Consider the following 16,163-nt stretch of genomic DNA (forward strand, 5'->3'; position numbering starts at 1 on the left):
CGAATTGGCTCTCACTTACTTGACTGCTTGTTGCTTGCTGGATAAATTTCAGAATTTTTAATATGACATTTACCAAGTTGTCTGTTTTTGTTCTCTATTTTCTTTCCCATATATTCCAATTATAACAGACCATTTGCATTTTCTAAACAAGGTTATTATTATCTCACTGTGTTTGTACACTTTTCCTTCATCCTGGAAAGTTTTAAACTTGGTCCACATGAAAAATATTTTATTGTTTAGACTGGAGTTCTTCTCTGAGATCTTCTCCCAACTCTCCCTTGCAAAGTTAGATTTTTTTTCTATGTTCCCATGTTATGTACTTCTGTAATTGTATTTATATTGTGCTTGAATTATTTATTCCTGAGGGTAGGGACCAGCTCTCTGGCACTTGGTAGATATTCAGTATCTAATTTAAGCCATCCAGTATCACCCATTAAGCCACTACTATATTTTTAGCTCTGTGCTGGGTACAACAAATAAGACATGTTTAATGCCTTTAATGAGCCTACTCTAATAAAAAAGACAGAACTCTAAACAAAAAATACTTAAAATGAGGATCAGAAAGTTCCAAAAAAATTGTGTTTATGTGTATGTATGTATATATATGAGTGAATAAATACACACACACGAGGATCCTTCTGAAAGTTTGTGGAAAAATAGAATTAAAAGATAATATGAATCTTTCCATGAGCTTTTTGAAGTATCTTCATATATGAGAGAACACATGCATACATATACATACACACACAAACACACTGTAATATATATATATATATATGTGAAAAAGGGAAAGTATTTGAGGTAGAGAAGTTGTTTTAAGAAAGATATTTTGTATGAAAAGTAATAGACTTTAATATAATTAGGATTTCATCTTCTTTAGGTGAATATACCTGATTTATTATTAGTTGAGCTAACTCACCACATTTATTAGAATGGATGGGCTGCAACATATACATTTTCAAATTTATTATACAGAATATGTACTCTTGCATCCAGCATCCATGCAGGTACAGGTAAATAAGCAGCCCCAAAAGGAACAGTAACTATTGTAGTTGGGTTCCAGCATTAACATGGTTCACCAGTTTTCAGTATTTGGTATGTGTTATTTTGCTATGTGTTGGCAAAAGTATTTTAGTACTTCTGTTTTAAATCAAAAGTAAGGAAATATGGTTGGTCCAGTCTCACTAGGTAACATATTGGCTATTGGCCAGCCCATGAATTGGCTGCCCCTAGTCAGATGAACACTCATGACTCAGTCAGGTGTACAAGGGGAAGGTTTCCCTTAGAACGAAGGGTAGTGTGTTAGATACCATGTATAATATAGCTATATTGGATATACAGGAAGCCAATGACAAAGTAAAGGACAAAGTGGAAATAGAGGAGCTACTGCATTCCTCAGTTAGAATTATGTATAAAACTGTAACAGGAGTAGCAATTTTCAATAACTGGTTTGGGTGAAAAAAATCAGTATTTATTTACCTCATCAACTGTGCTAGTAAAATAATATAACCTAATGACACATTTAATTTGGGCATATTATTTCACAGCCAAACAAATCACTAAATTTTTCTGTTGTGGTGGTAATGTAACTTTATTAGACTTCGTATCACCCTTGAATTTTAGCCTGTGATTTGTTAGCATGTCATAAAATTATGATTTGTCTTGTTATCTTTTTAATATATAGGCTGCTCCAGATTGCTCTGAAATAGCTTTAATTCATATAGCTGATATCTTAGCCAGAATTGCATCTGTAGAAGAAGGACTTCTTTTACTTCTTTATGGAGAAAATATGAACTCTTCCAAAGAAGAAAGGTATGTGCCTTCATTTCAAATCTGGATAACTATATAAAGTATAATTAGGTTTCCCGACCAGCCACTAATAACATATTAAATGATCTTTAAAAAGGTTGAAGGAGTAACCAGGATTATGGACTATGTAGGCAAGAGAAGGCCTTTTAAAATAAGAATAGGAGCGTTCACTCTAGATGGCATCCTTTTTTCTCTCTCTCATTATCTGCTGTCTTGGACTTTTCTCTTGCAGACTTCTAAAGCCACACATGATTGATTCAAGTCTAAACGAACAAAAGTGTACAAAGGAGAAGCTAACTTTTTTCTTCTTCTTTCTCTGCTGTCACTTAGTTCTATCTCCTCATTTAACCAATAATAACTTTTTGGAGTTTAAGCTTCTGGAATTTGTGCTTATAATGATGCACTGCATCAGACAAAAATACAAACATACATATATATGTGCAAACATATTTTTATTTCCTCTTTACAAAAATGGTACTATATTCATTACCCTGCAATTTGGTATTTGTGTGTAATCATGAGCATTTTCCTACATGAGTGCATAATGAAACATTATTTTTAAGAGCTGCATTATACTTTTTTGTTAATGCAGCTCTTAAAAATAATTTATATACCATAATTTATTCAAACATTTTCCCTATTAATGGACATCAGGTTGTGTCTAGATTTTGCCTCCATAAATAGCACTTCAATAAATGTTCTTTCTTTAGCCTATTGATGTGATGGATTACATTAATTGATTTTTGAATGTTGAACCAGCCTTACATACTTGGAATAAATCCCACTTGGTCATGGTATATAAATCTTATACATTATTAAGTTTGATTTGCTAATATTTATTGAGGATTTTTGCCTCTATGTTAATGAGATATCAGTCTCTAGGTTTTGTAATGTCAGTCTCATTTTGGTGTTATTGGAATGCTGGCCTCATAAGAAGTTAGGAATTACAGTTGACTCTTAAGCAACGCAGAAGTTAGGGGTACCAACCCCCCATGCAGTCAAAAATGCGAGTCTAACTTTTGACTCCCCCCAAAACTTTACTAATAGCCTACTGTTGACTGGAAGCCTTACCAATAACATGAAGAGTTGATTAACATGTATTTTGTATGTTATATGCATAATATGCAGTATTCTTACAACAAAATAAGCTAGAGAAAAGAAAATGATAAGAAAATCATAAAGAAGAGAAAATACACTTATCAGTAATGTTCTGTATTTGTCAATACCATAGTTTATGTCATCAGTTTACAAAATGAATCATCTTTTTAAGTACCAAAGTTAATATTATCTTATTATCTTATATGATATAAAACACTGTAGATGTTAAACATATTACTAACACTATACATCAAAAATGAAAAGATAAAGTGAAAAAGAAATTCATGAGGTCTGTAGCTGGCACAGCTACATGAGGCTTTCACAAATTTTTCTTTTCTTTCCTTTTTTTTTTTTTAAACAGTATTCCTTATATTGGATTCATTTATCTTGACATGGTGGGCAACTGCAGCTGCCGATCTCAATCTGTGGTACATATCAAGCAGTTCAACTTTTTTCTTGTAATGTCATGACTCTTTTCTGCTTCTTGGGAGCACTACCAGCATCACTAGTGGCACTTCCTATGAGTCCCATGGTGTTATTTGTTTATGGTATTGCACTAAACATGACGTCACTTTTTACTGCAATATGTAATTTATTGGAGAGGTGAACTGCTCACGAAGAGATGATTAACATCACAAGGTGTTTCAAGTGGATACTTGCAACACTTGAGCTCACTACAATAGCAACAGATGACTACAAAATTATTACAGTAGTTCAGTATGCACTACAGTTAATTTTATGCAGTTATGATTAATACTCCATCTTTATGTTTGTTTACATTTCTCTTGACTGAGAATGGTGCCATGTATTGTCTACAGTGTGTGTGTATGTAAGTGTGATGAATTTTAACTTTTTATTATGGATTTGGATGTATTTTATGGTATTAAATGATAAAATAGACTAGTATCTACATATATTTTAGGCATTCATGACATACCTAACTTAAAAAATTTTTTTTTGATGTTTCCAAGCTATATGGCTCATCTGAGAGTTTTTTTCAAAGTGTTGCAAATCTCCAAATTTCCCAGTGTATTTATTGAAATAAATCCGCATATATATGGACCAATGCACTTCCAGCCTGTGTTGTTTAAGGGTCAACTGTACTTACTGTTTATTATTATTATTATTATTAATTTGTTTACTAAAAGAGAAAGAAATATAAAACTAGAAAAAGTAATTAAAAGTGTGCTGCTCCGGAGTCAGACAGCCTAGGTTTGAGTCTTGGCTTCACCTCTTAATAGTTAGGTTGTGCAAGTTACTTAACTTCTGTAAACTTTATCTGTATTTCCTTATTTGTAAAAATTAAATAGTAATATATCTACTTTATAGGATTATTGTAAGATTTAAATGAATTTATACATTTAAAATTCTTAGAACAGTGCCTGGTACATTGTAAGCATTTGTGAAATTCTTACTTATCTATTTTTATTCTTACTTATCTATTATTACTATTAAAAGTGTCTCAGCCTTTGAGATGGAGGAACTAAGTCCAGTCAGTGTGATGGGGAGCATTTCAAAAAGTGGATGAAGAATTTGGAGTTATGTTTTTGCTACAGAATTGAGAATACTCCCATAAATGGCCATGGCTTCATGGCATCTTTAACCTCTTAAGTATATAGTTTAATTGCTTTTTTTTCTATCTGTATAGTCTTTTCACCATTCCACTGAAATTGCTTTCATCTGCACATGGGTGGGAAAGGAATATTGAAATGTCTGAGAAAAGCTAGAGGAGACTAAAAGGGAGCCAAGCAAAATGAAGAGTTTGTGTGACAATGCTAGCCTTTTTGGTAGTGCTTTATGAAGTCAATATTATAAGACCTCGGAATCACTTTAAGGTATCATCTTTTAGTCCTACAGGTGCTCATATAATTGCACAGTTTTCGAAAAAACTTCTTGATGAAGAAATTTCTATTTTTTCTGGATCAGAAATGTTGCCTGTGGTTAAAGGAGCTTTTATTTCTGTGTGTCGCCAAATATATGGTACTTGTGAAGGCTTGCAGGTGTTAATTCCTTATAGTTTGCATGAATCTCTAGCAAAGGCGTGGAAGAAGGTAAATATTTTCAAATTTCCTTTTTCCTTCCTGCAAATCTTTATTTCAAATGTAAGCACCATTGTAGCATTGTACTGTGGATAAAATATTTTACTGCGACAAATATGGCTTCTTTATTAGCATCATAGTACTCTAAGGGACATATACTTCTAATTTGGCACAGGATAACTTCAGTGCCTCCTTTCCCAGTGGGACAAAGTTCTAAGGTTTACCTGGGTACTGCAAAGCTTTTTCTTCTGGTAGGACAGGCCTTCGATAAGTTTTTCTTGCACAGACTAACATTCCTCTTTGGGAGTTATTTCTGAGCAATTTTCAGAGACAGCTGGATTTCTGTTATGGATACTGGAATTCATAATGTAGAAATAGCCAATTTATAGTATATATCAGGGGACTACTAAGTCTCCCCTTCCCCATTTTGTATGGCTTACTTACGAATTACTTTACATGATATTTAATTAACAACCAAATAATTTAAATTTTGAAGGTATCTTAATTTTGATTTTAATTATGTTAAGGATCAAAAAATGAAGATGCAATAAAGAGATCTTATAAGTAGTGCTATCAGTAAGAAAAAGAATAATGTAAATTAATCTGTTATTTCTTAGACAAGTTTGCCATCAGAAAGTATTCCTACTCCAGTAGAGGGTTCTGATTCTGTTTCTTCAGTAAGCCAGAAATCCCAAAACATGTAAGTACAATTTATTAAAGTCATTTGTTTATTACATTTGCTGAAATAATTTAAAAATTATTTAGGCATAATAGAATATTATAGCAAAAATATTTTACAGGGAGGTAAATGTATACATATAGGTTGAAGGAAAATTAGTTTAGAGGAACTTTAGCGATCATATGATACATGTAATCTTTAAAAAGAAATCTAGCAATATTTATTATACTATACTTGCTTTATCCTGTATTTACATTTTGGATTAGGAAACTTGACATATTGTAGTGTTTCCAGAAAATCTGGAGAGTTACCAAATATAAAAATTGGAAAGCTAACTGGAGAGGTATGTAGAAGTAAAATGTTTCAAATGCCAGTGAAGTCCATTTGTATTTAAAATATGATATTTCAAAATGTGGGAGTACATTTTAATTAGGTTTTGGCATTGCAAAATTATTTAAATCAGCACTATGTCAAATTTTAATTTAGATGGCTTCATGTTTCTTTAAAAATATCCATAGGATATGGAGTCAGATTAACGGGGAAAATATTTTTTGTTTTTATTTGTGGGTTTTTTTTGTTGTTTTTTTGGCAGCTAGATTAGTTAGTCTAGATATCTGAACCTTTGATCTTGGTGTTATCACCACTGAGCTCTAACTGAGCTAATTGGCCATCCCAGAAAATATTTATATTTTAAGTTAAGGTCTGGTGACATGTTCCTGGATTCTCTTCCTGTTTTATAACTGAGTGTTGACACAGTTTAAAAAGATAATAATTAGGGAGTACTTTAAGAGATAATCTTCATTAAAGAAATGCCAAAATTGTTTTTTTTTGTATTCTTTAGGTAGATATAGTTTAACTTAAAAAATAGTAAGTCAAGCAAAAACCTTTTGCATTTCTTTAACAGTGTAATGATTCAAAAAAGTTAATTCTCTAAAAGTTTACTGTAATTGTTTTTCTAATATAGTTGTCACAAACTTAAATCAACTGCTATTTTTTCTTTGCATCGAGGGGGTGAGAAAAAACATTTCTGTAGTTTATTTTTAAGGTAAATTTAAAGACTGTTTTCTTTAGTTTGAAATCCTCTGCTATGATTCGTCACTTTTTTATTTTCATTTTCATTCATGCATTCATTTTCTACTCATACGTTCAGTTATTTATTGGAGCAGATGCTCTGCTGAGTTCTGAGAATATGTATAGACCTTAGAGAACATACTATGTAGTATAGAATACAAATAAATAAATACAGCATGGCAATATAGTGTGCTAAATTTATATGATAAAGGTTATACAGGGTCCATTGGGAGCCAACTTGTGGGGAAAGTCTTCCCAGAAATTATTGTCAAACTAAGGCATAAAGAAAATATGGATATTAACTGTGGGAAAAAATGGGGGGGGATATTATTTCAGGAGGAAGAAATAGTATGGTCAATAGGCTAGAGATGAGAGGGTACATGATTAATATATTTAACATATTTTACTGTCAGTAATATGTTTATTTTATTTTTTAAAATTTTATTTATTAATATTATTTTTTTATATTCTATGATGTTGTTGTGGAGCAGTTTTGGAAGATGGGGAGAGGGGAAGGAAGAAGGAAATAGGGTGGGAGAAGGAGGAAGGAGGAGGGGTGGGGTTGAGGCCTGTGGCATCCCCCTCATTCCTGCAGGGGAGACCAGGGTGCTTCCAGTTGTATCTTGGTCATTGCTGGGCTGGTTGTGGGTGTCAGAGGGGCATGGCCCAGGCCCTCGGCTCCCCACTGCCCTGGCTTGGGAGAGCCCGAGGCTCTTCCTGTGGTGATTCAGTGGTCATCACTGGGCTGGTTGTGGGTGTCAGGGGTGTGTGGCTGAGTCTCAAGACCCCCCATTGCCCTGGCTCGGGAGAGCCTGGGCACTTCTTGTGGCGGCTCAGTGATCATTGCTGGGCTGGTTGAGGGTGTTGGTGGGCATGGCTGAGGCCCCCAACCCTCCTCTCTCCTGGCTTAGAGCCCAGGGGATTTCTAGTCCTTCTAGGTTTTATTTGTGTTTTTTGGTGATGTGAGACCTTTACTAGTTACTATGAAACTTTGCCTCTAGTCTGTGGATATTTTGTTTTTTCTTCCAGTTCTGTGTTGGATTATTTGTTGTTTCTAGCACTTAGAAACACTGTGAGCACTTAAACTCTGCACTGGAACTAATTTGTTGTTCTTTGCTTACTTCTAAAATGGGGGAACTTCCTGTGAGGACCAGCACTTTAGCTCTGTGGTTGAGCTAAGTTGTTGCTTTGCTGCTGATTCCCTGGGCTGGGCTTTTTGTGCAGCTCAGATTTTATTGGTTGAGTTTATAGGTATTTCCTGGTCTCTTGAGATCTGGTACACCTGGGTTGTATAGAAACTCTTGTCTGGGCCTGAGTCTTTTCAGAAAACTGTACTCCCTGCAGTTCTGTATTCCTGACCAGTTTCCACTGAGTGATCCTATGCTGATTGGAAGGCAGATCAGCTGTCCCTGATATGCCCCAGTGTTCTCCAGGTGGGCCTGTCTCCCCCAGTACCCTCACTCCAAACACTTCCCATGGGGCAGGCTGTGCTCTGGTCCCTTGTGTTGACTTACCGGCCCCTAAGTTGCTCCTTTTTTTACAGTTGTTCTGGCTCCTTATTCCTATGTGGGTCGACAGGAACCCTGTTAGTAGTCTTGCTGGCCTGGGGGCCACCAGGACCCTCTTCTCCCCTGCTGCCTCCAAGAAACTTCATCTGAAGGGCACAGCTTCAGCTTTTGTCAGTTCCTGCTCCATGTGCTCACCAGCTCTAGCCTTGAAGTGGCAGGGGCTCAAAATGGTTGGAGCAGTTCTTTCTTTCTCTCAGCATGGCTTCTCCTGCATTCATCCACTCCATAGGTTTCTCCTCCTCTTCACCTGAGCTGTAGTGGCCCCAGCTTGGCTGTCATTGCTTTTTAATAGTTGTAAATTGGTTGATTTGTGGGGGAGAGTGATGCTGGTGACTGTCTATTCTGCCATCTTGACCAGAAGCCTCACTGTCAGTAATATTTTTAGATTTTGATGTTAGAGTGTGAAATAGCTGGTAAGTTATACCCCTCTCATTCCCTTCTGAGTTCTGAAGCAATTGTCAGAGATAAAGAAGTCAAGAAAATCAAAACACTGAGTAGCATAGGCTTCCTAATATTGATCTCGAGAATTGTCAGATTTGATCAAGTCACCATTGGCAGCGGGAAGCCATAGGCTTCCCTCAGAGGCAGAACTTACACCATCAAACTTAACTACATAGTAGAGCTGAGTAGAATGTGTACTTCCTACAGGTAGCTGGAAGAGAGGCATTGCTAAGTCAAGCATGTTTACATCATCCTCCAAATTTCCCAAATTCCTTTTTCCATAGGGAGGGAAGACTAGGTGATTAGGTGGAGAGAGGTAAGCAGTGTTAAACTGCGGGATATGCTACACATGCAAACTTGATGCCAGGGTGAGGGGATTCCCAAACATCTGATATTAGTGTTTTAGAGAAACAAAAGATTTAATAAAGTTCTTGGTAAGATAGAGTCAGAACTATTGATTTCATTTGCCATCAAAATTAAATTTACCTCATAGGAAGAGTTACGTATCTTTTTTTTTTTTTTGCTTTTGCTTTAATTGAAATAGTTGGTATGAGATAGGCATTATTTGTTCCTTGTTTGATAAAACTTGAATGTGGAACAGTTAACTAGACTAGCCAATACCAGCACATAGCAGGCATCTTTTAACTGTTCGTTGAATAAGTGAATGGATGGATTAATGAATGAGACTTCTACCCCAAGGTTCTAATTTGTAAATGGCACTGGCAGTAAGATTAAGACTGAAATGATAAAAGTAAAATTAAGAGTAATTTGCTAAAATTAATTAATCAGTATTTTTGTGCCTCTGAGAGACCAAATATTAAGCATTTTCATCTTATATTTTCTTATAACATATTTTGAAGGTTCCCCCTTCATCCTCCCACTTAGAGGTGTTTACAGTACTACAGAAAAGACAGAAGCTGTTGTATATTCATCATAGGCAATTGATATCCTTTAAATGTAGACATTGACTCGAAACCCCAAATTTCTACAAGGCTGGTTTGGTTGATATTAGTGACTACAAGCATTGTGAGACCATTTCATAGAGAGGAAAGTAATCACAAAGAAAAACAAAAATGCCAAACCTACCCCAACCAGTCATCAAGAGGCCTTTGCTCAAATTAGCCAGTGAAGTAACAGGAGATCTTTGACCTGCAGAATTCATCCCATAATCCCAAAGAAATTAAACACTAGAAACTTAATTTTCATGAGAGTGTTTAACCCTCAATAATATCTAGCCATTCAAAGAATGAAGTTCTTATAAGCTAACAAAGCAGTGGGATCCTTGCCACTGCCCTTACCCCAAAGGAATAGCGCAATAAATAAAATTCAATGGCTTGAGTCTTTCTACTATCTTGAAAAATCTCAGTGTCTTTACTATAATTCGAAGGAGAATTAAACAGATACTAGCAGAAAAGATATACTAAAGCATGGCAACTCTTTTATATTCCATAATTATTTGTACTTTTGCATATCGTATACAGGTTGAGTATTCCTTATCTGAAATGCTTGGGACTAGCATTTAAGATTTCAGATTTTTTTTTCAGATTCTTTTTGGAGTTTGGAATGTTTGCATTATACCAGTTGAGTATCCCAAATCTGAAATGATCCACTCAGTATTTCCTTTGAACGAAATGTTGGCCGTTAAAATCTTTTAGATTTTGAAGCATTTTGGATTTTGGATTATTTGATTTGGGATTCTCAGTGTGTGTTGATACAACTTGCAAGTTTTTTGCCTGTGTTTTATTTGGGAGGAGTTGTATAGCTTTTTTTTGTTGTTGATTCTTATTCTTTAGTGCCTAATGTCTCATTCAGATTTTCTCTTTCTGCTTGAGTGGCTTTCAATTGTATTTTCTAAAAAATAGCATTACCTTTTTTTGGAATAAACTGTTCAAAGTATTTTTGTGTGATTAAAAACAATTGTTCATCAACTATAAGTATCTCTGTTTTTTAATTTTTGTATTTTTTGGCCTCTTCCCCCTTCTAGACCAATTTGTTGCATTAGTTTATGCAGACTATGTTTTGATCTTATTAATGTTCTCTTTTCCTTTCTCTCTCCCACCCTTCATTTTTCTCTTCCTCCCTTGCCTCTATAGTGAGGAAAGTAAGTGAAAAGGGGATTGAAAATGGATGTTGAGAGAAGCACTCTATATCAGCCACACTAATTAATACATTTTGATAGGTAGCGATTTCATTATTAAGCTATTATAAAAATTTCTCGAAATTTGTACTTTTATTTTACTCTTTAATCCATGAAATATTTGGAATGCATTTATTGGTTTCCAAACATAGTCGTTTTTACTATTTTACTATTGACTCATGTATATATTTTTTTCAGAGAATATGGATTGTATAATATATGTTCTTTTAGGTTGGTTAAATTTACCTTGTGACCTAGTACAGGATCAGTTGAAAAAAAAAAGTTTGCTTGAAAAGGCTAAATATTCTTCATTGGAAACATACGTGTGTGTGTGTGTAGTTTTGTTATTAAAACTTTTGATATCTCTACCAATGTTTTGTCTGATTGATCTATAATCTCTTGCTATATAAAACTGGATTTATTCATTTCTCTTTGTCATTCTGGTTTTTGTTTTATGTATTTCCATTCTATGCTATTAGGAACATAAAAGTTCATTATTGTTTCTTGATAACTTTTTCCTTTTATTATTATATAATTTCTCTATTAATCTTATTACTGTTTCACTTTAAGTTTTATATTGTATATTATTATTGCCAAATCCATTTTGCTTTAGTTTGTATTTGCATAGTAAATTAGTTCAGAATGTATTTGGTTGCAGATAACTCAGTAAAACTTTATTTTCTTCATGTAACAGTAAGTGTCATGGTTGATTATCCAGGCATGATGCATGGGCTTATTAATGCTGTTTCAGGCCCAGTATCCTTTTTGGTTGTTCTCCGTCATCATCATGTGTGCTTTTTGCCCTCAAGGTTGCACAACAGCTGGCAATCCTCTACACTTCACAGCTGCTTTCTAAGAGTGAAGGTGGTAGAACCAAATGCCTTCTTTTCATGATACTTTGTCCTTTATTTAGAAAAGGAAATTCTTCCCATTAGATTTTTTTTTCTTACCATCCTAAATTATTCATTAGTAGATTGAACAGACAAAAAATTCTTGTGTTAAATTGCAATAAAGCCTTGCCAGTTAACTCACTTGGTTAGAGTGCAGTGCTGATAACACCAAGGTCATGGGTTTGGATCCCTGTGCTAGCCAGGGCCAAAAGAAAAAAAAAATTGTAATAAAAGTTTCTAAATGCTGGTTCCGGCCAAGATGGTGAAATAGACGGTTTCCAGCATCATGCTCTCCCACAAATCAACCAATTTACAGCTATAAAAATGCAACATCAGCCAAGCTGGGGCTGCTGGGGCTCAGGGGAAGAGGAGGAGAGACCTACAGAGTTCATGAAGGCTGGAGAAACCACGATGAGAGAAAGAAAAAACTGCTCTGAGTGTTTTGAGCTGTAGCCGCTTTAAAGCTCGAGCTGATGAGCGCATGGAGCAGGAGATGGCAGAGGCTGCAGCTGTGCCCTTCAAATGGAGTTACTTGGAGGCGGCAGGGGAGAAGAGGGCCTTGGCTGCCCCCAGGACAGCAAGACCACTAATAGGGTTCCCATGGGCCCACGCAGGAGCAGGGAGCCAGAACAACTGAAAAGAAGCCATTCACAGTCTGGTGAGTCATCACAAGGGACCGGTGCAGGGCCTGTCCAATGGAAAGTGTTTGGGGCATGGGAGACCGGCCTACCTGGAGGACACTGGGGCACAGTGAGGATAGTTGATTCACCCCCAATCAGCACAGGACCACTCAGAGGATACTGGTTGGGAATGCAGAATTGCATGGGATGCAGTTTGATGAAAAAACTCAGTCCCAGATCAGAGATTCTACAAAACACAGATTCACTGGGTCACTGGAGAGCCAGAAGTACCTATAAGGTCAACCATTAAACCCTGAACTTCACAAAAAGCCTTCCCTAGGGAAAAGGCAGCAAAGCAGCAATTTAACTTAACCACACAGCTCAAGTACTGGTTCCCACAGGAAGTTACCCCATTTTAGAAGTAAGCAAAGGACAAAAAATTAGTTCTGGCCCAGACACAATACCAGCACCTTGGGGCCTGCCTGGGAACTGTAGCCTTGGAGCTGGGGACTGGACCCCACTCCCACATCCAGGCACACTGCGCCAGAGCCTTGGGGCCCACCTGGGACCCAGGGCATGGAGAAAGGGACTGGATCACCCTCCCACCACCAGGTACATTGTGCCAGTGCCTCAAAGCCCGCCTGGTGACCTGGGGCATGGAGAAGGGGACCGGATTTTCCTCCGAAAACCAGGCACACCATGCCAGCACCTTGGGGCCTGGCCAGGGACCCGAAGCTTGGAGAAGGGGACCAGACACACCCCACAGCCAAGTACACTGTTAGTGCAAAGAAGAATGCCAAAAACATCACCTCCTTGTGGGTGTCCCACCACAGCTACCACAGTAACCATGGCGGCCGTGAAAGCAGCTAGACACCACAACCACCACGCAGATGGTCCTCCAATCATTAGAGTGCATTCACACAGGGGAGTCACCAGCAGAGATAAAGAAGAGGATGTCTCTCTCCACAAAGCCCATTTCAGAGTGACAGAAGAAGCATCTGCTCTATGATAATATTGGGCGACCTGATCACGACTCTCAACATTGGACAGATCATCTAGGCAACGAATTAACAGAGTAACCATTATTCTTTCAGAAGGACAGAAGAAATCTAGTGTAATTGGGGATGGAGGTGGGGAGGAGTGGGGGAAGAGGAGAGATTGGACGAGGGGCATAAAGAATAATTATGATTTGTAAGAATATATATGCTAGCAATATTGATTTGAATAACATATCTCAATGTTGAACCCCAAAAATATGTGTAATCAATTTTGATTCAATAAATAAAATAAATTTTTTTAAAAAGTTTCTAAATGCTACTCTCAAATTTTGTTCTTAAAATAGTTACATAGTGTTGACAAATAGTCATGCCCACAGTTTGAGTAGCACATCTTTAGAACAGACAGTCTTTCTTTTTTCTCTGTTCTTCATTTCTTTTCCTCAGTCCTACATCTCAAGCTTAACAAGTCGTTTTATTAGGTAACCATTTGCATTTGCCATATTCCCCCATCTGTTTTGCATAGAGGCTCTGACCCATTCAGGTTGGAGATGAAAGGAACAGGATAAGAAATATGTCTTTCTTTGCTTTAATATTCATCTGCCCAACTTTCTAACCCACAATATTATTTTCCATGTGATCTTGCGATGTTGAGTTTTTCCAGAGCCTTGAATAGCTTTCACTATAATCACAAAAAGCACATTTCCAAGAGGGACATTTAGATGAGATATTTTGACATAAAACACTTGTCTTTTATAAATAAAACTTTTAGGCCATTTTACTTTTCTTAAAGTGGTTAATTCCTCTATTAAATAGATTGTACTTACTTTGGTTCAAATGACTTGGAAAAAAAGAGAGAGAATTTGAAAGTTGCAATTTCTCCCATAAAGTCTCTAGATAAACTCTAATGCTGCAAATGGGCAGATGTTTTTCTGTTTCTCTCTTTTGGTGGAGTTGCAAGGATGGTTTCTGTCATTGCTGGGTAATAGGTTGTTTCTCTGTCCCTCTCAGGATATTTTGCTGGAGTTCTTGGTGTAAGTCAGCTTACAGAGGCATCTCTGTCTGCTCAAGTCAGAATCGAGGGTGTGAGTCTTTGGCTCCCTTTTCCTTCATCCCATCCTACACCCATGAAGCCATTGCCAAGATCTGGATATCAGCAGTTTTCCTTTTTTTCTCTTCATTTTTAAAATAAGTAGCTCGGTATTTTTGGGCGGCCTATGGTCTGGTTCGCCAGCTGCTTTATGCTGTTGGCCTCCCACAGTGCTTGGACTGGGCAGGGTTGGGGAAGGCCTGGCGGCTCCTGCATCACTTCCTGCTTCTTACATTTTTTTTTGTGAACATCCTATTGGATTTGTCATATGGCCACCTCTGGCTGGTGGAAGTTGGTGAAAAAGGGTTTGTAGATAGGGGTGGGTCAGCCAATCAGCCAATCAGTATTATCTGTTACACAAGGTTTTGTTCCCCCACCCCATCCTTTTACTTTTTGTAATTCTGAGTAGTAGATTTTGTATTTTTATCCAATCTCTAAATTTTTATTTTTTAAAAATATGTGAGTATGTTTTTTACACTTTTATGATACTGATATATTGGGCTAATTTTTCTCTTATTTTGTATTTTCTGTTTATGTTCTATTTTCTTTGCTTTTTTCCTCCGTATGTCCATGAATTTTCCTTTATTTCTATTTTTTCCCTCTCTGCTGCTTTTGAATTTATAAGTTGTATTTCTGTCTTTTTAAAAGTAGTTATCTTTAAGATGTTAATGTACTTATTTAACTATATCTATTTTTAAAGAAAGGATAAAGTAATTAAATATTTGTATAATGTTTTGAAATACAACATGGGTTTCAGTACACTTTGACTAGTCATTGATTCTCTAAACTCTCCATAATTCTCAATTTTGTTATAGTTATCTAGACTTTGGTTTTATGTTTTTTAATCACCTAATTTATTTCTTTGCACAGTCAAATATTAAATTTGGTGACATGTTTAGTATATTTTTATTCCATCATTGAAACTTATGGTCTGTTCTTTCTGATGAACTTCCTTTTTTTTTTTTTTTTTTCCTCATAGGGAAGTGTACTTTTAGTTTTACAAACATAGTTATCTTTTAATTATTCTAGAATTAAGTTTTGAGAGTGTAAATTGTTCCTATCTTTTTATGTCTGAAAATGTCTATTCTTCCTCCAAACTATGCAGATGCTCTTGCTCCCTGTCCCAACACATACACATTCTCACTATTAAATGGTAGTTTATTTGGGTATAAATGTTAAATAGATAATTATTTCTCATCTCAGTATTTGAAATTATTATTCCATTTTCTTCTGGAATAGGTGATAACTGATAAAGCTACTGTCAGTGTAATCACCTTTTTTTATAGGCCTTTTCTCTGACAGCCTTAATTTTTTTTTTTTTTTTTAATGTTTGCTATTTCTGTGTGATTTAAGTTTATCCTGCTTGGTACTTTGAATGATCTTTTAGTCTATAGACTGACATGGTGTCTTTTCTCAGTTCTATAAAATGCTCAGTATTATCTTTTAAAAAGTTTTAATAAACAATAATTACGTATATTTGTGGAGTACAATGCTTTTCACTGATTCCATCCATTCTCTTCTTCTGACACTCCTTTTTTTTAATTTTGTCGATATACAATGTGGTTGATTATTATGGGCCATCACCGAAACCTCCCTCCCTCCTCCCTCTCCCCCCTCCCACCCAACAATGTCCTTTCCGTTTGCTTGTTGTAACAACTTCAAAGGATTGTAGTTGTTATATCTTCTTCCCCCCCTCCCCCGGTTATTTTTTGTGTGTGAGTGAATT

The 16,163-nt window shown here is 36.1% G+C and overlaps 1 protein-coding gene across 1 annotated transcript in view; it reads left to right on the forward strand.

The window, feature by feature from the left end:
- TBC1D32 (TBC1 domain family, member 32) overlaps positions 1-16,163 on the forward strand; it is a gene marked incomplete at its 3' end in the record, with an annotated part of 152,179 nt that overhangs the window by 43,226 nt on the left and 92,790 nt on the right. The window contains exons 13-15 of the mRNA XM_008589203.1: positions 1,685-1,812; positions 4,757-4,958; positions 5,564-5,646. Of these exons, the coding sequence (XP_008587425.1) occupies positions 1,685-1,812; positions 4,757-4,958; positions 5,564-5,646 (413 nt within the window). The remainder of the gene's footprint in view (positions 1-1,684; positions 1,813-4,756; positions 4,959-5,563; positions 5,647-16,163) is intronic.

Source organism: Galeopterus variegatus, unplaced genomic scaffold, assembly GCF_000696425.1.
Source record: "Galeopterus variegatus unplaced genomic scaffold, G_variegatus-3.0.2 Scaffold5294, whole genome shotgun sequence".
Taxonomy (NCBI): domain Eukaryota; kingdom Metazoa; phylum Chordata; class Mammalia; order Dermoptera; family Cynocephalidae; genus Galeopterus; species Galeopterus variegatus.